This window comes from Mustelus asterias, chromosome 9 (assembly GCF_964213995.1).
Source record: "Mustelus asterias chromosome 9, sMusAst1.hap1.1, whole genome shotgun sequence".
NCBI lineage: Eukaryota > Metazoa > Chordata > Chondrichthyes > Carcharhiniformes > Triakidae > Mustelus > Mustelus asterias.
The window spans coordinates 77,413,287-77,440,956 of NC_135809.1; the positions used below are offsets into that span (position 1 = coordinate 77,413,287).

The window sequence follows — 27,670 nt, forward strand, 5'->3', positions numbered from 1 at the left end:
TTCACCCCATCTTGTCTATGCCAGCCCAAGGACTTCCAGGTAACCTTTCTAATCTCGCCTTCCTTCCAACTGGCCCATAACCCTGTAGCTTACATCACTTAAAATGCAGATCCAGGTATGTTTTAAGATAGTTTTGGGTCTCTGTCTCCACCACCAACTCTGGCAGCAAATACCAGACACCCACTACCCTTTGTGTAAAAAGGTTTTCCTCATGTCCCCTCTACACTTTCTGCCACTTAACGTGAACTTATGTCCCCTGATTCTACAATTCTCCGCCAAGGGAAACAATTTAATCCTGTCTACTCTTATCTCTTCCCCTCATAATTTTGTACACCTCTGTCAAGTCACCTCTCAGCCTCCTTTGTTCCAAGAAAAATAACCTAGTGAAGGAATTAAGGGTTATGGTAAGTGGAGCTGAGTCCATGAAAAGATCAGCCATGATCTTATTGAATGACGGAGCAGGCTCGAGGGGCCATATGGCCTCCTTCTGCTCCTAGTTATGTTTTTATGTTCTAACACCAACCTATCCAATCTCTCTACATGGCTACACTTCTAGCCCTGCCAACATTCTTGTCAACCTCTTCTGCACTCTCTCCAGAGCAATTATGTCTCCTGTAATATGGTGATCAGAACGGCACACAATATTCCAGTTGTGGCCTTGCCAGTGTTTTATACAATTCCAACATCATGTCCTTACTTTTATATTCTATAACTCTGCCAATAAACGAGAGCATTCCATATGTCTTTTTACAATCTTTTTTACTTGAACTGCTGCCTTTAGGGACCTGTGTACTTGTATGCCAAGGTCTCTCACTTCATCTACCCTTGGTATATTCCTATTTATTGTGTATTCTCTAAAACTGTTTGACCTCCCTAAATGCATTGCCTCACACTTCTGTTATGTTTAAATCCATCTGTCACTTTACCGCCCACTCCACCAACCCATCTATATCATTTTGGAGATTATAGCTATCCTCTACACTAACCACTACTTGGCCAACCTTTGTGTCATCTGCAAATTTCCCAATCGTGCCCCCCACGTTCATATCCAAATGATTAGTATATAACACAAACACTATGCGTCCCAACACCGAGTCCTGTGGAACACCATTTAAAACAACCTTCCATTTGCAAGGGCATCCATTGACCATTACCCTTTGTTTCCTGTTACTAAGTCAAGTTTATATCCAGTTTGCCACAGTACCCTGTATCCCATGGGATTTTACCTTTCTGACCAATCTGCCATGTGAGATCTTGTCAGACACCTTGCTGAAAATCATGTATACAACATCCACTGCACTACCTTCATCAGTCCTTCTTGTAACTTCCTCAGAATTCAATCAAGTTTGTGAGGCAAGATCTTCCTTTAATAAATCCATGCTCACCATCCCTGACTAGTCCATGTCTTTCTACTTGATAGTTAACCCTATCTTTCCAGATTGATTGGAGATTTATTTCATTTCTGTCTGTGGGGCCTGTCATGTGCAAATTAACAGTCATGTTTGCTGACATAACAGTGCCTGCAGTTCACAAAAGTAGTCCCTTTGCTGTAAAGCACTTTGGAGAGTACCAAAGATGCGAAAGGTGCTATATAAATGCAACTGCTTTGTGATATCCTCTCTCCTTTTTCCTAGGTGAAAATATTAATGTTGGTGATGCACTGTGTGAAATTGAAACGGACAAAGCTGTGGTTACCTTGGACTCCAGCGATGATGGCGTGCTAGCAAAAATCATGGTAAGAACGTTAATTTCAGGTCAAGCGAGTCATTCGTCATCCATCCTCCTCCACAATGGTAAATAGATACCAGTTTAATTCAACGTTGTGTAGCAGAATCGAGGACAAGGATGTGAAAATTGAAGGACAAAGTTACATCTCTCAGCAGCTGTTGGTAGAATAGAATTGGCAGAGCTTGAGCCATGTGGAGATCAGTCGCTGGTTAAATTTCGAGGAATTGATGAAGGGAAGTGTGTTGAAGAGGTACGCCTGTCAATTCTGATATTACCATTGTTTTTTGTTCTGTCTTTATATGCAATCTCCATCAACAAGATTTGTGTTCTGGGGTTGATGTGGAACCTTGACTGGAAAAGTGAAAATAAGTGGATGTTTTATGAAATGAGCAGCCACCTTCATGAACTTTAGAAGATTGATGATTTTCCTGCAGGTTACCAGAGATAGTAGCTGAAAAGTCCTCTCATCAATCAAGATTTTACAGATAAAAGTGTGCTGTACAGTAGATCTTGCTGCTGATTTGTGTTTTTTCATGGCTTTGGGTTGCATGGTCCGACACTACTCTGGTTTATTTCTCATTAATTTCTCTGTCCACTCACATTACCCTGCACTTTAATTAAATGGAGTTACTAATAGTTTTTAATGACATCTGTAGACGTTGGTAATATTCACAAGATTAACAGTAATGTGTTCAGCACCCTCTCAGATTTTGCATCCATAAATTGATCATACTGACTTTATTTTACCTAGCATTTCATTGACAATTGGGGGAAATTACTATTGCATCATATCCTATGTACAGGAAAGATTTATTGAATGTATTCCAGTTCTGAAATCTCTTAACTTCTATCTTCAAGCACTGGAGGTTAACAATGTGTACTACAAAAACAAAGCTTTATTGGTGTATATATATATATTGATCTATGAATCTCAGTCATTAACTAAATGTGTAAGGAGCCTCCGTATACCCTGTAGGAAACTAATTCATGAGAAATGTCAATAAAAATCTGTCTAAAATGAGGGAATAATTGCTGTGAGAATTTATTATAAATTTCTGGCAGGATTATGAATAGCTTCTCCAGTCCTGATGCTTGTACAGGAACTATTAATATAAACAATGAATTGATTGTACACTTCAATACTTCAGTGAAGAACTCCGCTTTATATAGTGTGATACAGATCAGGAAGTTCCCTGGTTAGCTTTCTACCATCGTTTTTCTATTTTTCTGCTTCTTTGCCGTGTTGACTGTGTCCCAGATTTTTCCTTGCAAATTCAAAAACAAATTTTCTGATTGATAGATGTACTTCAGAACATCAAATAACTGCAATGGTGATTTTTTTTTCTCAATCTAATATATTAACAATCTCCTGCATGCTTTTCCTGTGTACAAATCCATATTTCCTTTTGTCGCACTTTTATATCACTGTTTCTGATTTTTAACTCCTGCCTTCTATTTATAATGAAACTAGATTATTTAATTAATCTGTGCAGGACCTTGGTGGGACCACATTTGGAGTGTTGTGTGCAGTTCTGGTCCCCTCACTATGGGAGGGATGTGGAAGCGCTGGAGAGAGTGCAGAGGAGATTTGCCGGGATGCTGCCTGGTTTGGAGGGTGGGTCTTGTGAGGGGGGGTTGGGGGAGCTGAGGCTGTTCTCTCTGGAGTGGAGGGGGCTGAGGGGAGACTTAATGGAGGTTTATAAAATGATGAGGGGGATAGATAGAGTGAACGTTCAAGGACTGTTTCCTCGGGTGGATGGAGCTATTACGGGGGGGCATAGCTGTAGGGTTCGTGGTGGGGGGTATGGGAGGGATGTCAGAGGTAGGTTCTTTACGCGGGGAGTGGTTGGGGTGTGGAGTGGACTGCCTGCAGTGATAGTGGAGTCAGACACTTTAGGAACATTTAAGCGGTTATTGGATGGGCACGTGGAGCGTGCCAGGATGATAGGGAGTGGGATAGCTTGATCTTGGTTTCAGATAAAGCTCGGCACAACATCGTGGGCCGAAGGGCCTGTTCTGTGCTGTACTGTTCTATCTATCTAACCCTCTCAGTAACGGTGCCACTGCGGTACCTCAATTTAGCCAGTCTCAGTTCTTCATCCCTTACTGCAGAGAAACTATGCTGCAAGCAATTGCAGAATCCCGCTTCCCTAATGATGTATGAAGTCAAAATGGAAACTGAACTAAATCCATTTATCATGGACCAAAAGGCAATCCTGTAAATGATACTTGGTGTGGAATGCTTGTGTAGAAGGTCACAGAGGATCAGCTAGCATGTCAGAATTTAGAGATCAGGACTCTTCATTGCTGTCTTCTAGTTTTTACTTAGTATAAGAATTAAGAGACTAGTTTGATGGAGTTTGAAATATAAAATATTTGGTATTCATGAATGAGCTTTTAACCCTTCACATAAATTGCAAAGAATCAAGAATTGTTTGGTTTTGGTCTCTTGACTTTTTGAGGTTGCATTTCAACCCACTTCCTCCAGCTTAAAACAGTGTATTTCTTGTGGGCAAAGTTAAAAATGTAAGAGGTTATTCTTGGGTATGAACCAGGTCAGAAACTCCAAAGTGCTTAATGAAGGTAGCCTAGACTCTTACGTTTTTACCCCTGAATTTGGCATAGGTGAGCATAAGGTGTTTCACACCAGGAATGATTCAAGTGACCCCTCGGAAGCTTTTATCAAACAAAGTTTATTTAAGAACACAGTTAACATATAATAAGAAAAATTAGTATAACTTACAAGAATCAACCATGATAAAGTATAAACCTTAACAGCTAGCAATGATGTTTCAAGTTGAACAACATCCCACAAACATACACCTCTTTCTAGACTTGGCACAGTAAAAATAAGCATGTTCATGTGATGCTGGATTTTGCAGCTTTTTTAACACCTGCTTTGAAAAGTAAGGTTTATTTATTAGTCACAAGTAAGGCTTACATTAACACTGAAATGAAGTCACTGTAAAATTCCCCCAGTTGCTACATTCTGGCACCTGTTCGGGTCAGTGCACCTAACCAGCACGTCTGTCGGACTGTGGGAGGAAACCAGAGCACCTAGAGGAAACCCATGCGTACACAGGGAGGACATGCAAACTCCACACAGACAGTGACCCAAGCTGGGAATTGAACCCGGGTCCCTGGCGCTGTGAGCCAGTAGTGCTAACCACTGTGCCACCGTACCACCATATTGAGTTGATTGAATTGAATTCAATTCAATTCAATTCATTGAATTGGTCTCTTGAATGTTGGATTAAAACTGTGAGGCTTCCCAGTCCTGTAACTTTCAGCATGCCTCACCGCCTGCATCCACCAGCTTCTAGCTAGCAACTCATACTGCTGAATTTTCAACTCCAGAGAGGGGAAAACAAGGAACACTGCTCTCTCTCTGCAGTCAACAGAGCATCTGAGAAAAATGAAACTAAAACCTTGGACTTTTCTGTCAGAAAAAAACTGTCCCCAGCCAGCACCTGACCTATCAGTCGCGCTCCATGCAACAATTCCAAAAGGATCATTAAACCCCAGGACACTGTATTAGACCAGATTAAAATAAACACGAGGCCCATTATATTGCTTCAGTAACAATTAGAGGACACTGGCTACAGATATAATGGTGTCAATAAAATAAAATGCTTGGAGCTGCTTCTAAACATGCAAAGCAACAGGATTAAAAATATATTTTTTAAAGTACAGTATCGCAACATTTTAAATAGAGAATGCTGGAAATACACAGTGGGTCTAGTCATATCTGTGGAGAGAGACACCGAGTCTGCACATTAGATCAGAGACCTTTCATCAGAGCAGGGTTTTTTAAAATGAGAGAAATAAAGGAATAAAAGATTTATCTCAAGGTGCTGTGACTAGCGGGATCAAGAATAGCTGCAGTCCAAAAGCGAAGAGAAGGGGAAAAAGGAGAAAAAAACAAACCAGAAAAATGTAAGTTAAATGGTGTTGGAGGTTGCAAACTAAAATGATTGAATTCATTGAGTCCAAAAGGCTATATTGTGCCCAGTTGAAAGATAAGATGTTCTTTGAGCTTGTGTTGAATTTCATTGAGATGCTGCAGGAGACAGAGGACAGAAAAGTTCAAAGTGGAAGCAAGGTGGAGAATTAAAAGGGCAGGTGACCAGAAGCTCAGGGTCATGCTTGCAGATTGAATGGAGGTGTTCTGTGAAGTGTTCACCCATAGAACATAGAACATTACAGCGCAGAACAGGCCCTTCGGCCCACGATGTTGCACCGACCAGTTAAAAAAAAAAACTGTGACCCTCCAACCTAAACCAATTTCTTTTCGTCCATGAACCTATCTACGGATCTCTTAAACGCCCCCAAACTAGGCGCATTTACTACTGATGCTGGCAGGGCATTCCAATCCCTCACCACCCTCTGGGTAAAGAACCTACCCCTGACATCGGTTCTATAACTACCCCCCCTCAATTTAAAGCCATGCCCCCTCGTGCTGGATTTCTCCATCAGAGGAAAAAGGCTATCACTATCCACCCTATCTAAACCTCTAATCATCTTATATGTTTCAATAAGATCCCCTCTTAGCCGCCGCCTTTCCAGCGAAAACAATCCCAATCAGCGAAAACAAACCCAGTCAGCATTTGATCTCCCCAGTGTAGAGGAGACCACATCGTGAGTAGTGCATACACTATACTAAATTAAAAGAAGTACAAATAAGGAGTGTCTGAGGTCTTAGGACACTGAAGAGAGAGGAGACAAAAGAGCATCTCTTGCGCTTGCATGGAAAGGGGCCTTGGGAAGGTGAGAGGTTTTTGGGGGTAATTGAGGAATGGACCAGGGGAAGACAGAGGGAACAGTAATTCCAACTTCGCTAGTGATTGAGTAATTGAGACTGCTGTGTAAAACGTGATTGCCTTTATTGATAAGCAGCATCAGGAGCACAGCCTTTCTTCCATCTGACAAAATTAAAAAATACTATGTTGTTTTCCCTCATGAATGAGGTCATGGTTATGAAGCAAGACTTAGTCCAAAAGGTCAGTTTAATCTTGATCTGATTTCCTTCATCTCCAGTTGTGGCTTGGGTTGTCCAGGAGGTTTCTACAGGTTTGCCACTCTGAAATGATTGACTCACTATATTACAGTAACCTCAATTAGATGTGAATGGTTCTGTGTCAACAACATTTTCTCTAATATAGATAACACGGCCCGATGTTTTGCGGAGAGTAAGACAGCTGGCCAAAAGGAAGTCAACATGTGCTCCTGATGCCAGGTCACATCCATGTTATTTTTGGAGTTCAGATACTGGAGAGGGATTGAATAGTTTCAAGTTTATTTCTAAGTTCACAAGTAGGCTTACATTAACACTGCAATGCAGTTATTGTGAAAATCCCCTAGTCACCACACTCTGGTGCCTGTTCAGGTATGCTGAGGGAGAATTTAACATGGACAATGCACCTAACCAGCACATCTTTCGAACTGTGTGAGGAAACCAGAGCACCCAGAGGAAACCCACACAGACAAGGGGAGAATGTGCAGACTCCACACAGACAGACACCCAAGCCAGGAATTGAACCTAGGTCCCTGGCACTGTGAGGCAGCAATACCAACCACTGTGCCACCATGCCACGCAGTTGAGACCTTCAAAGTTTAGCTGAAGGATTGTCAGAGCTGGGTCTTTTTTAGCAAGAAAACAGAATCATAGAATGGTTACATAATTGAAGGAGGCCATTTGGCCCATCATGCCTGTGCTGGCTGTCTCTAAGAGCCACTTAGCTGGTTCAGCCCCATTTGACTTTTCTCTAAACTGCCAACAAATGTTTTTTCTCTTTAGGAACTTATGGAAGTTTGAGAGCAGTGCCTGTGCGAATGAAATCTCTACTGCTAATCTTGGTATGTGCGAAAAAGAAGATGCGTGAACATTATGAGCAAGCTGGAAAGTCTGAGATGCAAAAGTGAGAGGCTGAGGTAGTGAGAACCTGGGATAACAGCAAGGGAGACTCTTGCTGAGAACAAGTAGAAGGAGTGCTGGAGGGACGTGCAGTGCTAGAGAAAGGGGTGTACACAAGGACAAATGGAATATCTGCATTAGACTTCGAGGAGAAGTGATATAATGACCAGAAAGAAAGGCTAGAAGTTGAAGGATTCTCGTATGAAGTGGCATCCAGAGAGCGTATGCAGCAACATAAGAACATAAGAAATAGGAGCAGGAGTAGGCCATCTAGCCCCTCGAGCCTGCCCCGCCATTCAATAAGATCATGGCTGATCTGACGTGGATCAGTACCACTTACCCGCCTGATCCCCATAACCCTTAATTCCCTTACCGATCAGGAATCCATCCATCCGCGCTTTAAACATATTCAGCGAGGTAGCCTCCACCACCTCAGTGGGCAGAGAATTCCAGAGATTCACCACCCTCTGGGAGAAGAAGTTCCTCCTCAACTCTGTCTTAAACCGACCCCCCTTTATTTTGAGGCTGTGTCCTCTAGTTTTAACTTCCTTACTAAGTGGAAAGAATCTCTCCGCCTCCACCCTATCCAGCCCCCGCATTATCTTATAAGTCGCCATAAGATCCCCCCTCATCCTTCTAAACTCCAACGAGTACAAACCCAATCTCCTCAGCCTCTCCTCATAATCCAAACCCCTCATCTCCGGTATCAACCTGGTGAACCTTCTCTGCACTCCCTCCAATGCCAATATATCCTTCCTCATATAAGGGGACCAATACTGCACACAGTATTCCAGCTGCGGCCTCACCAATGCCCTGTACAGGTGCATCAAGACATCCCTGCTTTTATATTCTATCCCCCTCGCGATATAGGCCAACATCCCATTTGCCTTCTTGATCACCTGTTGTACCTGCAGACTGGGCTTTTGCGTCTCATGCACAAGGACCCCCAGGTCCCTTTGCACGGTAGCATGTTTTAATTTGTTTCCATTGAGATAGTAATCCCATTTGTTGTTATTTCCTCCAAAGTGTATAACCTCGCATTTATCAACGTTATACTCCATTTGCCATATCCTCGCCCACTCACTCAGCCTGTCCAAATCTCTCTGCAGATCTTCTCCGTCCTCCACACGATTCACTTTTCCACTTATCTTTGTGTCGTCTGCAAACTTCGTTACCCTACACTCCGTCCCCTCCTCCAGATCATCTATATAAATGGTAAATAGTTGCAGCCCGAGTACCGATCCCTGCGGCACGCCACTAGTTACCTTCCTCCAACCGGAAAAACACCCATTTATTCCGACTCTTTGCTTCCTGTCGGATAGCCAGTCCCCAATCCACTTTAACACACTACCCCCAACTCCGTGTGCCCTAATCTTCTTCAGCAGCCTTTTATGGGGCACCTTATCAAACGCCTTTTGGAAATCCAAAAACACCGCATCCACCGGTTCTCCTCCATCAACCGCCCTAGTCACATCTTCATAAAAATCCAACATGTTCGTCAAGCACGACTTTCCCCTCATGAATCCATGCTGCGTCTGATTGATCGAACCATTTCTATCCAGATGCCCTGCTATCTCCTCTTTAATAATGGATTCCAGCATTTTCCCTACTACAGACGTTAAGCTGACCGGCCTATAGTTACCCGCCTTTTGTCTCCTTCCTTTTTTAAACAGCGGCGTAACATTAGCCATTTTCCAATCAACCGGCACTACCCCAGAATGCTACGAGTTTTGATAAATAATCACTAACGCATCCACTATTACCTCTGACATTTCTTTCAATACCCTGGGATGCATTCCATCCGGACCCGGGGACTTGTCCACCTTCAGTCCGATTAGTCTACCCAGCACTGCCTCTCTGGTAACATTAATTGTATTCAGTATTTCTCCTGCTGCCAACCCTCTATCGTTAATATTTGGCAAACTATTTGTGTCCTCCACTGTGAAGACCGACACAAAAAACTTATTTAAAGACTCAGCCATATCCTCATTTCCCACTATTAACTCCCCCCTCTCGTCCTCCAAGGGTCCAACATTCACTCTAGCCACTCTATTCCTTTTTATATATTTATAAAAACTTTTACTATCATTTTTTATATTAATTGCTAGCCTAGCTTCATAGTCTATCCTTCCTTTCTTTATCGCTTTCTTAGTCTCTCTTTGTTGTTTCTTAAATTTTTCCCAATCACTTGTTTCTCCACTATTTTTGGCCACTCTGTACGCAGCTGTTTTTATTTTAATACTCTCCTTTATTTCCTTCGTTATCCACGGCTGGTTCTCCCTTTTCTTACAATCCTTGTTTTTTGCTGGAATATATTTTTGCTGAGAACTGAAAAGGATCTCCTTAAAAATCCTCCACTGTTCCTCAGCTATCCTACCTGCCAGCCTGCTCTCCCAGTCTACCTTAGCCAATTCATCCCTCATCCTATCATATTTCCCTCTGTTCAAACAGAGGACACTGGTTTGGGACCAAACTTTCTCCTCTTCCATCTGAATCAGAAATTCGACCATATTGTGGTCACTAGACCCAAGAGGGTCCTTCACAATAAGATCCTTAATTCTACCTACCTCGTTACACAATACCAGATCCAAAATAGCTCGTTCCCTCGTCAGTTCCGTATACATAACATATACAAGGAACTTAAATTGCATGGGCCAGTGAGAGAGATAGAGGCATCATGATGATGGTAAGCTTGAAGCTGATGGGCAAGGAGATGACAAAGGAGAAATAAATTTCTGAGCAGGTATTCATGATAGAATGAATTCAGCAGTGCATATGAGAAGTGAAGGTAACGCAATGAGCTGGAGATGACATACAAACATTTGATCTTACCAATTAGGAAAAGGCGTGGGCCATTCAACCCTTCAAGCCCGCTCGGCCATTCAATATGATCATGTCTGATCTGATTGTAACCTCAACCCCACATTTCTGTCTACCTCAATAATCTTTCACCCCCATGCTTATCAAGAATCTATCTAGCTTTGCTTTGAACATTTTCAAAGACTTTGCCTCCACTGTCTTTTGAGAAAAACCGTTCCAGAGATTCACCGCGTAGAGCAGCTTCTCAGCCAATTGAGGAATAGAGATTAAACCTGGAAACATAGAAGGTGGAGGATGGAGACAAAGATTGATTTCTCAGACACCAGTGGAGGAATGGAGAACAGCCCAGTAATGGAGTGGTATCCATGGAAATCTGGAGCAGAGGGGGAATGAAACCTTAGTCCAAGAAATCAGAGAAGTGGAATCCAATCAAGGAGTTAGTGACAGAAGTGTCGGCCAAATCAGAATAATTTAAGGAGCCAAGGACATCAGGAGGAACCAGTCTCGGAGTCAGGGAAGGGTAAGTGGGCAGTGAATATAGAAAGCAATGTACTTTAGACTGGAAAACAGGAGGATAGTCTAGAAACTGACACAGTCAGCACACTCGGAAGGCATCGACCAACAAATCTATGATATAACAGTTAGCAAATCCATAGTAACTCAGTCAGCAAATCAATAATCCAAAAACTTAGGGTACAACAGTCAGAAAATCCATAGTATATCAACTTTTGATACACCATTCAGTGAACTCGTGATACACCAGAGAACCCATTGCCTGTCAATATTAGAGGACCCTTGCTCAGGTCTGCAATAATCTCCCTATATCATGGTAGAGAATTTCAGGCTGACGGGATGAGGGTTCACAGTAATTGGAGATTCTGAAAAGTCAATTCTCTTCCCTGAATTGAACGTTCATCTTTAAATCGCATCAGAATGAATTTGAAATGTATGCAGTAAATTTACACAAGTATTCCCCTGGGCACGCTAGTTGAAGCATTTTGAAAGGCTGGTTTCAATGAATTGTTAAACAACTTCTGATAACCAATGACCAGAGCTTTTCAATCTGCTACTTGTGTCTAATGACCTCGATACATGATGCAACTTCTGTACCTCTTAAATATCTAGAATGCCTATATTATCTTAACAGTGGTATATATTGAGCCACTGTGGAACATGTGAAAACAATGACTTCAACTGTATTGCCCTCACTATGATAATTGTGACACATGCTGTGAATGGATTAGGATCAGAAGAAATCCCTGGAGCAAAATGGTAGTGTACCACAGTGTTGGTATTAGTGGCATGGGGGACTGTACTGATAACAGTATCATGCGGAGAGGGAAGACTCAATGTGAAGGGGGAGGTAGGACATGGAAATGGTGATCAAGATCTCTCTGAAGGTCTAACAGCAGAATTATGTGACTGTGCAGAACTGGACTGAGACACTAGGGCCTGTAGGCTATATGTGTGACCAGATTGAAGTAGCACTAATTAATTGTTTTTAAGAGAATGTGCTTTTAAGCTCTGAGAACTTATCATTATGAAAGTTTGATTATATGTCAGCGTGTCTGGAGCAGTTTTAATGGTTAGTGGAAGTGACAAACTTATAATAGATGTGATTCACATGTAAAACACTCCATATCAATTGTCAGTCTGCAGTAGGATTGTTCTTAAAGCTGTGGTAATTATTCACTGTAAGAACCAACCTGTTGAATTCACTAGTTCGAAAAATAGTTCTAAGTATTCTTGTTGAAAACATCCTATATACAGCATAATTATAAAGATTTATAGACTTAACCTGATGCATGGTCATTCCCCATTACACATGTGATGCTGGTGAACCTTTAAGAAGTGTTTTTTTAGTCATGTTCTCAACAGTTTGTAAACAGGCCTGTTGATTTCATTGTGGCAGCGGCTGTCTGTTAAAAGTCTTTTTATTGCTGCTTCAATAGCCCAAACAGGGTTTTGTTTATTTTTACTCTGGGCCGGGGGTACTTTCTGGGATTTTTTTAATGACCCTGCATTGTTAGAAAGCTGTCCTGGTTGTCAAGTGGAAAGCAGTGTGTTTCTCTCTCTCTTTCCCTGGTATTGGAAATTCTGCTGGCGAGCTCGAAGCAAGACTTCTTGCCTTCCTGGAGTGAAAATTCTGCTGTTGGTGGTTTTGCTAGCTAGAACCTAGAGTCTTGTACTCCCGCGCTCGCTCCCTTCTGTTTATGGAAGCTGTTCTGACTTTGTGTGTGCCTGTGTGTGTGCGTGTGCCTGTGTGTGTGCGCGTGTGTGTGTGTGCGCGTGTGCCTGTGTGTGTGTGCGCGTGTGCCTGTGTGTGTGTGCGCGTGTGCCTGTGTGTGTGTGTGCGCGTGTGCCTGTGTGTGTGTGCGCGTGTGCCTGTGTGTGTGCGCGCGTGTGCCTGTGTGTGTGCGCGCGTGTGCCTGTGTGTGTGCGCGCGTGTGCCTGTGTGTGTGCGCGCGTGTGCCTGCGTGCGTGCGCGCGTGTGCCTGCGTGCGTGCGCGCGTGTGCCTGTGTGTGTGCGGCGTGTGCCTGTGTGTGTGCGCGCGTGTGCCTGTGTGTCTGCGCGCGTGTGCCTGTGTGTCTGCGCGCGTGTGCCTGTGTGTGTGCGCGCGTGTGCCTGTGTGTGTGCGCGCGTGTGCCTGTGTGTGTGCGCGCGTGTGCCTGTGTGTGTGCGCGCGTGTGCCTGTGTGTGTGCGCGCGTGTGCCTGTGTGTGTGCGCGCGTGTGCCTGTGTGTGTGCGCGCGTGTGCCTGTGTGTGTGCGCGCGTGTGCATGTGTGTGTGCGCGCGTGTGCCTGTGTGTGTGCGCGCGTGTGCCTGTGTGTGTGCGCGCGTGTGCCTGTGTGTGTGCGCGCGTGTGCCTGTGTGTGTGCGCGCGTGTGCCTGTGTGTGTGCGCGCGTGTGCCTGTGTGTGTGCGCGCGTGTGCCTGTGTGTGCGCGCGCGTGCCTGTGTGTGTGCGCGCGTGTGCCTGTGTGTGTGCGCGCGTGTGCCTGTGTGTGCGCGCGTGTGCCTGTGTGTGTGCGCGCGTGTGCCTGTGTGTGTGCGCGCGTGTGCCTGTGTGTGTGCGCGCGTGTGCCTGTGTGTGTGCGCGCGTGTGCCTGTGTGTGTGCGCGCGTGTGCCTGTGTGTGTGCCTGTGTGTGTGCCTGTGTGTGTGTGTGCGCGCGTGTGTGTGTGCGCGAGTGTGCCTGTGTGTGTGTGCGCGTGTGCCTGTGTGTGTGTGCCTGTGTGTGTGTGCCTGTGTGTGTGTGCGCGTGTGCCTGTGTGTGTGTGCGCGTGTGCCTGTGTGTGTGTGCGCCTGTGTGTGTGTGCGCGTGTGCCTGTGTGTGCGCGTGTGCCTGTGTGTGCGCGTGTGCCTGTGTGTGCGCGTGTGCCTGTGTGTGCGCGTGTGCCTGTGTGTGCGCGTGTGCCTGTGTGTGCGCGTGTGCCTGTGTGTGCGCGCGTGCCTGTGTGTGCGCGCGTGCCTGTGTGTGCGCGCGTGCCTGTGTGTGCGCGCGCGTGCCTGTGTGTGCGCGCGCGTGCCTGTGTGTGCGCGCGCGTGCCTGTGTGTGCGCGCGCGTGCCTGTGTGTGTGCGCGCGTGCCTGTGTGTGCGCGCGCGTGCCTGTGTGTGCGCGCGCGTGCCTGTGTGTGCGCGCGCGTGCCTGTGTGTGCGCGCGCGTGCCTGTGTGTGCGCGCGCGTGCCTGTGTGCGCGCGCGTGCCTGTGTGTGCGCGCGCGTGCCTGTGTGTGCGCGCGCGTGCCTGTGTGTGCGCGCGCGTGCCTGTGTGTGCGCGCGCGTGCCTGTGTGTGCGCGCGCGTGCCTGTGTGTGCGCGCGCGCGTGCCTGTGTGTGCGTGCGCGCGTGCGTGTGTGCGCGTGTGCCTGTGTGTGTGCGCGTGTGCCTGTGTGTGTGTGCCTGTGTGCGTGTGCGCGTGTGCCTGTGTGTGTGTGCGCGTGTGTGTGTGTGCGCGTGTGTGTGTGTGCGCGCGTGTGTGTGCGCGCGTGTGTGTGCCGGCCTGAATGTCTAAACCAGCAATTAAAGCATTTGATGACAACTAAGTTTCTTGGGAAAATTAGGAAAGCTAGTTACAGTTTGTATAATGTGGAGCTGACTTTGACAACCACTGATGAATCAGAAATGTCAGGGTTCCATACTTTATAGCATGTTGCTATTTGACAAACTAGCTGATTATATGTCAGAGGTAAGATTGAAGTTTTAAACATGTCCTTGGAGCCTGATGACTACGCCAAAGGGTAAAAGATCAGAGTTTACTTACAAGTGGTACATATTTTTTATTTACTCTCTCATGGGATGTGGACATCATTGGCAAGGAGAGCATTTATTGCCCATCCCAAATTGCTGTTGAACTGAGTGGCTTGCTGCACCATTTCATGGGGCATTTTAGAGTCAACCACATTGCTGTTGGTCTGGGGTATGTGTAAGTCAGGCCACGTAAAGATGGCAGATTTCCTTCCCTAAAGGGCATTGGTGACCAGGTGGATTCCAGCAATCGACAACAGCTTCATGGTCACCATTACTAGCTTTACAATTTCAGATTATTGATTGAATTTAAATTCCACCAGCTGCCAGGTTGGGATTTGAACCCCTGACTCCAGAGCATTAGCCTGGGCCTCTGGATTACAAATCCACCAGCTACTGTTTCCACGTGCACCCGCCCCCCACCATGTAATTGAAGTATTGTATGATTGTTGTGTTGTCTGATCACCACTTATTGGAAAATTATAAAATACCATATTTATTAGTGAATGTAGAATGTGAGTAATTTATTTTTTTAAATCTCGAGTTGAGTGTTAGAACATTTTCATGTCCCAATTGAGTGATATGCGGACAGTGAAGTGTGCTAACAAAATAAACAGTTTGAAAAAATATGTGATGTAATGGAAACATCGGAACGGCTAACAAACCAGTTTTGTAATGAACCAATCCTAATGTGAAAACATTACATACTTTTCAATGTGTGCAATAGCTTGTTAGGAAAACCATTGTTATTTCACAAAAAAGACGCGTTCATCCACCAGAATGTTAAACCTTAATATTAGAGCTCTTTCTTTTTACCTCAGTGACTTTTGCAGAAGTAAAATTCCACAAATAATTACAAGCCAGCTGGGAAATTAAAATATGAAACCATTGCTGAGAGTGATTTAAATGTTTGAGGGTCCGATGCAAGGCTATGATCTAATCAATTAAGGAACTGGAAGCCACACCACTACTCATTTTATGACTTGGTTCTTTTTAGTGCTTTCAGGGAGAATATAACTATTGCTTCATTGCTTCTCCAAGTGATCAGCACTTACTCAATCTGACTGGAAATGTTTTGAATTGCCATTTTTTTCAGAGGTGCAGATGTGTTTCAGTCCATGAACCAGAAATGATGGTGTGTGGGATTTGAATGGGTTGAGCATCAATATGTTCCCATGTGCTACTCTGCCTGTAGCAATTTTCAAATCTAACTCAAACTAGTGAAGTAAAACATGTGGCTTTGAGCATAAGCTCCAGTGCTCTCGAGCTGCATGATAGCACAAATTAGATGTTGCAAATCTCTGCAGTACCCCATGCTAGGTAATATAGTGAGCAATTCAAATATCAATACATTCCAGGTAATACTTGGTAGAACTTTAGCATTCCTGGAGCTGTGTTGTTTGTTTTTATTTATTTTTTAATGATGAATTGTCATTATTTTTCCTTTGAGCAATTATTTTTTTCTAATTTTCAACCTAACTTGGGTCTTTTGTTGCATTTCAATATATCTTCCATTCTATTTTTCTGTTTATTTTAGCTGGTTTCGAACTGTAAATGCTTGTTGTGGCTTAGCAAAAATCTAGTTACTCTGCTCCAATTCCTGCATTTTTGCAAATTTTATTTCCAAAAGCCATTTGCAGGACTGTTGTGAGGAATATGGAAATTGTCTCAATATTTGGCTGTAACAAATGAGTGGCATCTTAATGCCAATACTGCGCCAAGTAATGCCTTCACTGAAGGATAATTCAGATTTGTCTTGTTCTTTTGTCCTTCTGTTTTCTTTCTGTGGTTTACTGCTGAAAAACACAGCTAAAAATTGAAATAAATCCTTTATGTCTGTCATCTTCAGCAGTTTGTCGGTGAGTGGTTGCACTGAAGACTTTGTCTAATACAGCCTGATGTGCAATCACGTAGAAATGTTTGGCACTGATCCAGCCTTATAACTTGCAACAGATACATGAAAATTCAACGTGGGCAAGTGCGAGGTTGTACACTTTGGAAAAAAGAATAGAGGCATGGACTATTTTCTAAACGGTGACAAAATTCATAATGCTAAAGTGCAAAGGGACTTGGGAGTCCTAGTCCAGGATTCTCTAAAGGTAAACTTGCAGGTTGAGTCCGTAATTAAGAAAGCAAATGTAATGTTGTCATTTATCTCAAGAGGCTTGGAATACAAAAGCAGGGATGTACTTCTGAGGCTTTATAAAGCACTGGTTAGGCCCCATTTGGAGTACTGTGAGCAATTTTGGGCCCCACACCTCAGGAAGGACATACTGGCACTGGAGCGGGTCCAGCGGAGATTCACACGGATGATCCCAGGAATGGTAGGCCTGACATACGATGAACGTCTGAGGATCGTGGGATTATATTCATTGGAGTTTAGGAGGTTGAGGGGAGATCTGATAGAAACTTACAAGATAATGAACGGCTTAGATAGGATGGACGTAGGGAAGTTGTTTCCATTAACAGGGGAGACTAGGACGCGGGGGCACAGCCTTAGAATAAAAGGGAGTCACTTTAGAACAGAGATGAGGAGAAATTTCTTCAGCCAGAGAGTGGTGGGTCTGTGGAATTCATTGCCACAGAGGGCTGTGGAGGCCGAGACGTTGAGCGTCTTCAAGACAGAAATTGATAAATTCTTGATTTCTCGAGGAATTAAGGGCTATGAGGAGAGAGCGGGTAAATGGAGTTGAAATCAACCATGATTGAATGGTGGAGTGGACTCGATGGGCCGAATGGCCTTACTTCCGCTCCTATGTCTTATGGTCTTATGGTCTTAAAAGTACATCCTAATTCCATTTGAGCTGCTTTGAAGTTATATACACAAACCCCACCACACACCCCACCTTAACCACATCAATGCAAAGGCAACAGTTTTCATTGAAGGATTTAAAGATCTAAAAATCATTACCAGTTGATCTTTTGGGCGTTACGCATGCAGGTTTTTAAGCTTACTGACCTTCTTCCACATTTCAAGGGGTAAACACAGCTTGAATATAGAATTTCTTCAATAGTTTTTGATATTGTTAAATCTTTACCATATCATGGGATGGAACATGGATGACTATTTTAAACTTAAATAAGGGCAACTATGAGGGCATGAAAGTGGTGCTAGCTAAAGTGAACTGGCAACTCTGCTTAAGGGATAGATCAAGAGAAGTTCAGTGGCAGGGATTTGAAGCAATTTTTCAGAATACGTAGAATAAACACATTCCAATGAGAAAGAAGAATTCCAAAGGAAGGACCCATTATCCATGGTTAAGTAAAAAAGATAATGACAGTATTAAACTTAAAGAAAAAGCATGTATCTGCACAAAGATGAATGGCAGGTCAGGAGATTGGAAAGAATATAAACAACACCAAAAAATGACAGAGTGATAAGGAGAGAAGGTTTCGTTAAATTGGAAGATAGCAAATAAGCTTTTTTATTTTTTTTATTCATTCGTGGGACATGGGCGTTGCTGGCTGGCCAGCATTTATTACCCATCCCTAGTTGCCCTTGAGAAGGTGGTGGTGAGCTGCCTTCTTGAATCGCTGCAGTCCATGTGCTGTGAGTTGACCCACAATGCCGTTAGGGAGGGAATTCCAGGATTTTTGACCCAGTGACTATGAAGGAACAGCGATATATTTCCAAGTCAGGATGGTGAGTAGCTTGGTGGGGAACTTGCAGGTGGTGGTGTTCCCATTTGTCTGCTGCCTTTGGTCTTCTAAATGGAAATGGTCGTGGGTTTGGAAGGTGCTGTCTAAGGATCTTTGGTGAATTGCTGCGGTGCATCTTGTAGATCGCAGTTACTGAGCGTCGGTGGTGGAGGGATTGGATGTTTGTAGATGTGGTGCCAATCAAGTGGGCTGCTTTGTCTTGGATGGTGTCAAGCTTCTTGAGTGTTGTTGGAGGCAAGTGGGGAGTATTCCATCACACTTGTGAGTTGTGCCTTGTAGATGGTGGATAGGCTCTGGGAATCAGAAGGTGAGTTACTCGCCACAGTATTCCTAGCCTCTAACCTGCTCTTGTAGCCACTGTGTTTATGTGGTAAGTCCAGTTGAGTTTCTGGTCAATGATAACCCCAAGGATGTTGACAGTGGGGGATTCAGTGATGGTTACACCATTGAATGTCAAAGGGTGGTGATTAGAGTGTCTCTTATTGGTGATGGTCATTGCCTGGCATTTGTGTGGCGCGAATGTTACTTGTCACTTATCAGCCCAAGCCTGGATATTGTCCAGATCTTGTTGCATTTGAACATAGACTGCTTCAGTATCTGAGGAGTCGCGAATGGTGCTGAACATTGTGCAATCATCAGTGAACATTCCCACTTCTGACCTTATGATGGAGAGAAAGTCATTGATGAAGCAGCTGAAGATTGTTGGGCCTAGTACACTACCCAGAGGGACTCCTGCAGAGATGTCCTGGAGCTAAGATGACTGACCCTCCACAACCATCTTCCTATGTGCCAGGTATGACTCCAACCAGTTGAGAGTTGGCCCATGATACCCATTGATTCCAGTTTCATTAGGGCTCCTTGATGCCACACTCAGTCGAATGCGGCCTTGATGTCAAGGGCTGTTACTCTCACCTCACGTCTGGAATTCAGCTCTTTTGTCCATGTTTGAATGAAGGCAGTAATGAGGTCAAGAGCTGAGTGGCCCTGGCGAAACCCAAACTGGGCATCACTGAGCAGGTTATTGCTGAGCAGATGCTGCTTGATAGCACTGTTAATGACCCCTTCCATCACTTTACTGATGATTAAGAATAGACTGGGCAGTAATTGGCCTGTTGGATTTGTCCTGCTTTTTGTGTACAGGACATATCCGGGCAATTTTCCACATTGTTGGGTAGTTGCCACTGTTGTAACTGTACTGGAAGAGCTTGGCTAGGGGAGCGGCAAGTTCTGGAGCACAAGTCTTCAGTACTATTGCCGGAATGTTATCAGGCCCATTGCCTTTGCAGTATCCAGTGCCTCCAACTGTTTCTCGATATCACGTGGAGTGAGTCGAATTGGCTGGAGACTGGCATCTGAGATGCTGGGGACCAGTGGAGGAGGCTGAGATGGATCATCCACTCGGCACTTCTGGCTGAAGATTGCTGCAAATACTTCAGCCTTATCTTTTACACTGATGTGCTGGGCTCCTCCATCATTGAGGACTCCTTTATTCAAAAAGGTGGGGGGGGGGGGAGGGAAGGAGGGGGGCAGGGGAATGGAGGGAGGGGGAAGGAGGGGGGCAGGGGGATGGAGGGGGGGAAGGGGGAGAGAAGGAGGGGGGAATGGGGGAAGGAGGGGAAAGAAGGGGGGAATGGAGGGAGGGAATGGGGGGAGGGAGGGGGGGGGTGTGGGGAGACAGAAAGCAAGAAACTACAGGCATGTTAGCCTAACATCCGTCATAGGGAAAATGGTAGAAGCCATTGTTAAAGATGATACCTAGCAGGGCATTTAGAAAAATCAAAGGTTATTGCAGAAAATAATAGCTCATGGTAGGAGGTAACATATTGGATTGATGATTAGCTCGCTAACAGAAAACAGAGTTGGCATGAATGGGTCTTTTTCTGGTTGGCAGATTGCGATGAGTCGTGGGGCCTCAACATTTTATAATTTATATAAAAGACTTGGTTGAATTTGCTGATGATACAAAAATAGGTAGGAAAGTAAAGTGTGAAGGGGATGAAAGGACATCGTGGGAAAAAAAATCTGGTAAATGGAGTATAATGTGGGCAAATGTGAAATTGTCCATTTTATTAGGAAGAATCAAAAGGTTTATAATCTAAATGGTGAGAGATTGCAGAGGGATGTGTGTCCTTGTGCATGAATCACAAAAGTCTCGGATACAGATGCAGCAAGTAATTAGCAATAGAATGTTGTTGTTTATTGTGAGGGAATTAATTACAAAGGTAGGGAGGTTATGCTTCAGTTGTACAGGGCATTGGTGAGACCACATCTAAAGTATTGTGTACATTATCCTTATTAAAGAAAATACATAAACGCATTAGAAACAGTTAAGAGAAGGTTTACTAGATTAATACCAGGAATAGGCAGGTTGTCTTATGAGGAAAGGTCTGTATCCACTAGAGTTTTGAAGAATAAGAGGCAAACTGATTGAAACATACAAGATCCTGAGGGGTCATGACAGGGTGCATGTGGAGAGGATGTTTCCTCTTTTTGGAGAATCTAGAACTAGGGGTTACTGTTTAAAAATCAGGGGTGGCTCACTTAAGGTAGAGATGAGGAGAACTTATTTTTCTCATGGGTCGTGAGTCTCTGGAACTCTCTTCCACAGAAGGCAGTGCAGGCAGAGTCTTTGAATATTTTAAGGCAAAGCTAGATAGATTCTTGATTAACAAGGAGATAAAACGGGAAGGTGAGGGCAGGAATGGGGTGAGGGTAGGAATGGGGTGAGGGCAGGAATGGAGTGAGGGCAGGAATGGAGTGAGGGCAGGAATGGGGTGAGGGCGGGAATGGGGTGAGGGCGGGAATGGGGTGAGGGCGGGAATGGGGTGAGGGCGGGAATGGGGTGAGGGCAGGAATGGGGTGAGGGCAGGAATGGGGTGAGGGCAGGAATGGGGTGAGGGCAGGAATGGGGTGAGGGCAGGAATGGGGTGAGGGCAGGAATGGAGTGAGGTGGAGGATGAATGTGTGGCTGAGGGACTGGTGCAGGGAGCAGGGATTCGGGTTCCTGGACCATTGGGACCTCTTTAGGGGCAGGTGTGACCTGTACACAAAAAACGGGTGGCACGTGAATCCCAGGGGGACCAATATCCTGGTGGGAAGGTTGGCTAAGGCTACTGGGGAGAGTTTAAACTATATAGGTTGGGGGGAGGGGATCGAGACGAGGTGACTGGGAGCGAGGAAGTTAGCTCGCAAACAGAGAAGGGTTATAGACAGTGCAAGAGGGCGGATGGACGGGGGATAGAGAAGGGGAGAGCTCAGACCAAAGGTAGGAACATTTAAGCGGTTGTTGGATAGGCACATGGAGCACACCAGGATGATAGGGAGTGGGATAGCTTGATCTTGGTTTCAGATAAAGCTCGGCACAACGTCGTGGGCCGAAGGGCCTGTTCTGTGCTGTACTGTTCTATGTTCTATGATTGAGATGTGTTTACTTTAATACCAGGAGTATAGTGAATAAAGGGGATGAGCTCAGAGCGTGGATCGATGCCTGGAAGTGTGATGTGGTGGCCATTACGGAGACTTGGATGTCTCAGGAACAGGACTGGATACTCCAGGTGCCAGGATTCAGATGTTTCAGGAAGGACAGGGAGGGAGGCAAGAGAGGGGGTGGAGTGGCACTGCTGATCAGGGATAGTGTCACAGCTGTAGAGAAGGTGTATGCTGTGGAGGGATTGTCCACAGAGTCTCTGTGGGTGGAAGTTCAGAGTGGGAAGGGGTCGATCACTTTGCTGGGAGTTTTCTATAGGCCGCCCAATAGTAACAGGGAGATGGAGGAGCAGTTAGGGAAACAGATCCTAGAGAGATGCAGTAATAGCGGAGTTGTTGTTATGGGAGGCTTTAATTTCCCAAACATAGATTGGAATATCCCTAGGGTAAGGGGATTGGATGGGGAGGAGTTTGTTAGGTGTGTTCAGGAGGGTTTCCTAACACAGCATGTGGACAAGCCTACAAGAGGAGAGGCTGTACTTGATCTGATACTGACCAATGAACCTGGACAGGTGTCAGATCTCTCAATGGGAGAGCATCTTGGGGATAGCGATCATAACTCTATCTCCTTTATGCTTGCATTGGAAAAAGAGAGGATCAGGCAAGCTAGGAAAGCATTTATATGGAGTAAGGGGAAATATGAAGACATAAGGCAACAAATTAGAGGAGTAAATTGGAAGGAGGTATTCTCGGGGGAAATGTACTGAAGAGAGGTGGCAGTTTTTCAAGGAATGTCTGTCTAGAGTTCTACAGGACAACGTTCCGAGCAGACAGGGAGGTGTTGGTAGGTTAAAGGAACCGTGGTGCACGAAAGCTGTGCGGGACCTAGTTGAGAAGAAAAGGAAAGCATGCAAAAGGTTCAGAGGGCTTGGCGAAGATAGGGATCTAGATGAGTATACGGCTTGTAGGAAGGGACTAAAGAAGGAAATTAGGAGAGCCAGAAGGGGTCACGAGAAGGCCTTGGCAGGTAGGATTAAGGAAAACCCTAAGGCGTTCTATAAATATGTGAAGAGTAAAAGGATGAGACGTGAAGGAATAGGGCCTATAAAAGGTGAAGGTGGGAAAGTCTGTACAGAACCAGTAGAAATAGCAGAGGTGCTCAATGAGTATTTTGCCTCGGTTTTCACAGAGGAGAAGGACCTGGGTGGATGTACTGCGGGCTTGCGGTGGACTGAAAAGATTGAGTATGTGGACTTTAAGAAAGAGGTTGTGCTGGAATCTTTGAATGGCATCAAGACAGATAAGTCGCCGGGTCCGGATGGGATGTACCCCAGGTTACTGTGGGAGGCGAGGGAAGAAATTGCAGAGCCTCTGGCGATGATCTTTGCGTCGTCGGTGAAGACGGGAGAGGTATTGGAGGATTGCGGATGTGGTTCCTATTTTCAAGAAGGGGAATAGGGATAGCCCAGGAAATTACCGACCGGTGAGTCTAACCTCAGTGGTTGGTAAGCTGATGGAGAAGATCCTGAGGGACAAGATTTATGAGCATTCAGAGAGGTTTAGTATGCTCAAGAATACTCAGCATGGCTTTGTCAAAGGCAGATCGTGCCTTACGAACCTGGTGGAGTTCTTCGAAAATGTGACTAAACACATTGACGAAGGGAAAGCGGTAGGTGTGATTTATATGGATTTTAGCAAGGCGTTCGGTAAGGTCCCCCATGCAAGGCTTCTAGAAAAAGTGAGAGGGTATGGAATCCAAGGGGCTGCTGCCCTGTGGATCCAGAACTGGCTTGCCCAAAGGATTGCGGTATCGATGGTAGTCATGATGTGGAGATGCCGGCGTTGGACTGGGGTAAACACAGTAAGAAGTTTAACAACTGACTCACCTGAAGAAGGGGCTTGGGGCTCCGAACGCTTGTGTGGCTTTTGCTACCAAATAAACCTGTTGGACTTTAACCTGGTGTTGTTAAACTTCTTACTGTGTTTGCCCAAAGGAGGCAGAGAGTGGGTATAGATGGGTCTTTTTCTAAATGGAGCTCGGTCACCAGTGGTGTGCCCCAGGGATCTGTTCTGGGACCCTTGCTGTTTGTCATTTTCATAAATGACCTGGATGAGGAAGTGGAGGGATGGGTTGGTAAGTTTGCCGACTACACGAAGGTTGGTGGGGTTGTGGATAGTCTGGAGGGATGTCAGAAGTTACAGAGGGACATAGATAGGATGCAAGACTGAGCGGAGAAGTGGCAGATGGACTTCAACCCAGATAAATACGTCCATTTTGGCAGGTCAAATGGGATGAAGGAGTACAATATAAAGGGAAAGACTCTTAGTAGTGTAGAGGATCAGAAGGACCTTGGGGTCGGGGTCCATCGGACTCTAAAATCGGCCCCGCAGATGGAGGAGGTGGTTAAGAAGGCGTATGGTGTGCTGGCCTTTATCAATCGAGGGATTGAGTTTCGGAGTCCGGGGATAATGATGCAGCTATATAAGACCCTCGTCAGACCCCACTTGGAATACTGTGCTCAGTTCTGGTCGCCTCATTACAGGAAGGGAGTGGAAAAGATTGAAAGGGTGCAGAGGAGATTTACAAGGATGTTGCCTGGATTGAGTGGCATGCCTTATGAGGATAGGCTGAGGGAGCTCGGTCTTTTCTCCTTGGAGAGACGTAGGATGAGAGGAGACCTAATAGAGGTATATAAGATGTTGCGAGGCATAGATCGGGTGGACCCTCAGAGGCTTTTTCCCAGGGTGAAAATGGCTGCTACGAGAGGACACAGGTTTAAGCTGCTGGGGGGTAGGTACAGGGGAAATGTTAGGGGGAAGTTTTTTACACAGAGGGTGGTGGGCAAGTGGAATCGGCTGCTGTCAGTGGTGGTGGAGGCAAACTCAGTAGGGTCTTTTAAGAGACTCCTGGATGAGTACATGGGACTTAATAGGATGGAGGGTTATAGGTAGGCCTACAAGGTAGGGATATGTTCGGCACAACTTGTGGGGCCGAAGGGCCTGTTTTATGCTGTAGTTTTTCTATGTTTCTATAAAAGGTTATCGAGGATAGGCAGAAATGTGGGGTTGAGATTACAATCAGATCAGCCGTGATCTTATCAAATAATGGAGGAGATTTGAGGGGCTGAGTGGCCTACTAATTTACAATTCAGATTACCAAAAGTAGATGTTCCCGGACAGATGCTGGGTTACACAACACAATCACATGATTAGAAATTTTAAGTCCTGGCTGAAGTCCTTTTGACATTATTGGCAATAAAGACTGTAATTCTCAGTCACCAAGCTTCAGCTGTGCTATGTTTAAGTCACAAAATAGTGAATTCCGTGTTGATATTATGGGTGAAAAACAATGACGGCCACAGTTGGAGATTTCCAGAACAGCTTATGTAAAAAGAGGAAAACCCTTTTCCTGTTTCATGAGTTTTTTGACAATTTTCCTCAGCAAGTTTGCAAAGAGAAAGTAAAGGTTGTCATCTAAAACAAGGTTTATTCACAATTCTTATAGAACAGAAGCACAGAGGCAGAAGGTGGTTAAAGCATGAATGTTCTCAGTTTTGTAGTTGCTCTCCCAAACATGACAAACAATAAACAATTTGTTAGCCTGTCTCAATAATTGATAAACACCTTCCATGCATTGTGGAGGGAGGGTCCTGGTACTCAGTAGATTATCTGGCATAGACCTCTCCATTCAGACTGCACAGAGGTGAAAAACTGCTGATAACAGAGTCAGATTTAATACAGAAAACTGCAAAGGCAGTCAATTCCAGCAACCCTGAGACATTAGCTCTGTTTCTTGCTCCACAGATACTGTCTGACCTGTTGAGTATTTCCAGCATTTTCTGTTTTGATTTCAGATTTCCAGCATCAGTGGAATTTTACTTTTGTGAAGGTGCAAGGAGATTGGGATGCTGAGCAGAAACTAGAAATTATCAAGCAAGGTGACTCACTGACATGGAGTGTGCAGCATGTATATTAATTTGTATTGTTACGTAGAAAAATAATAAATATGTGGCATCATGTCTGTGCAAGAAGGGGCTTTTCCGTTCATGGTCTGTAGTTCTGTAGGTTATGGCACCTCCAGCACATTTCCAGTTCGTTAAATATCTGCTGAGAGTTTCCACCTCCACTACCTGAGTTCAATATCCCCATTTAAAAATCTCAATTCCTGGCAGCGTCCTCATAAATCTCCTTTGTATCCTGTCTATTGCAGTCACAATTCCTGCAATGTAGAGACCAGAACTAAACACACAGTCTGAATCATGCTTTTTTTTTCTTATTCTTTCATGGGAAGTGAGCGTCACAGACAAGGCCAGCATTTATTGCCCATTCCTAATTGCCTCTGAGAAGATGATGTGAGCCTCTGCCTTGAACTGCTGCAGTCTGTATGGTATGCGAGTGCCGTGAGGAAGAGAGCTGCAGGATTTTGACCAGCAGCAGTGAAGGACTGGTGATATAGTTCCCAGTCAGGATGGTGTGTGATTGGAGAGGAACTTGTAGGGTGGTGTGTCCATGCACCTGCTGCCCTTTCTGGTGGGAAAGGTTGCAGGTTGGCAAGGTGCTGTCGAAGGAGGCTTGGGAGTTGCTGCATCTTGTAGATGGTACACTGCTGTTACTGTGTCGGTGTTGGAGGGAGTGAATGTTTAAGTTGGTGGATGGGCAGTAATGCAAGAAACCTAACCATCTTTCTGTGACATTTAATCGTACTAACATTGTTGAATTCTCCACCATCAATATTCTGGGGTTACCATTGACCAGAGCCTGAACTGGACTAGCCAAATAAATAATGTGGCTACAAGAGCAGGCTGGGAGCTCTGCAGTGAGTAATTCCCCTCAAGTGGGCAGCTTTGTCCTTTGCTTCTTGAGCATTGTTGGACTGCACTCATCCCGGCAAATGGAGAGTATTCCATCCAACTTCTGACTTTGCCTTTTAGACGTTGGGCAGACTTTGGGGAGTCAGGAGGAAGTTGATGGTGGGGGATTTAGCGATATTAACACCATTGCATGTCAAAGGGAAGATAACTTTCAATTATTCAGTAGCTCAAAGATAAGTTGTACTGATTGAATTAGGTTCAATAATTGAATTATTTCAGCAATGCTGACCTGTAAAATACAGCAGCTTAATGATTTGATTTGTACTTGGCCCCATCATACCAAAGTTTTCTTGGTCCGCCTTTGAATCATTTGGAGGAGCACAAGAGAGATTTCACACGAAGGACACAACATCCACTTTGACTGTCAAAAGAGGTATGATGCCTCTCACACAATTAGATACAAGTAGAACAAAAGCAGCATACAAATATTCTATGATCTGATTGCAGGAGTGACTGTCACTATGGAACCAGAGAAGGTTGTAAATCCATAATGGCTACTAATCTCCAAGAGCATGAGGTTTTAATGCTAATAGTCCTTCAGGAATATCATGCAAGGAATTTATCGTCCTATGACTTGTCTCGGAATAATTACTAGCAATATTCCTTACTTTTACAGCTTTTACAAAGAGAAAACTCTGAATTTCTGAATTTGCTGCCTATACGACAGTACCAACCTAAGGTACAACTGTTTCCCCACAGGATCACTTTGCTCTCGGTGTGATAGTGGGTTTGCTGACATGAAACACACAATCACAGAGCTTATCTATTTTCAGAACTCTCATGAGACAGTACAGAAGCTGCATTGTGTATACGCAAATTAAAAATTCTAGTACTAAAGCGAGCAACCAGTTTATGCTACTTTTGATTAATGTATTTTTACAAGGTGTTGACTGATTTCCAATTCTTTCATCATTTTAATATTTATTCCAAGGCAAAATTTCGAGAAACATAAATTCAAAAGTACAAAGATATGAGAAAATGTATTAATATTTACAGGAATACTGTT

The 27,670-nt window shown here is 44.7% G+C and overlaps 1 protein-coding gene across 2 annotated transcripts in view; it reads left to right on the forward strand.

Moving 5' to 3' along the window:
* The window catches only part of pdhx (pyruvate dehydrogenase complex component X), a 285,318-nt gene that overhangs the window by 34,139 nt on the left and 223,509 nt on the right, over positions 1 to 27,670 (forward strand). For both annotated transcript variants that reach the window (XM_078220382.1, XM_078220383.1), the window contains exon 3: positions 1,635 to 1,735. In XM_078220382.1, the coding sequence (XP_078076508.1) occupies positions 1,635 to 1,735 (101 nt within the window). The remainder of the gene's footprint in view (positions 1 to 1,634; positions 1,736 to 27,670) is intronic.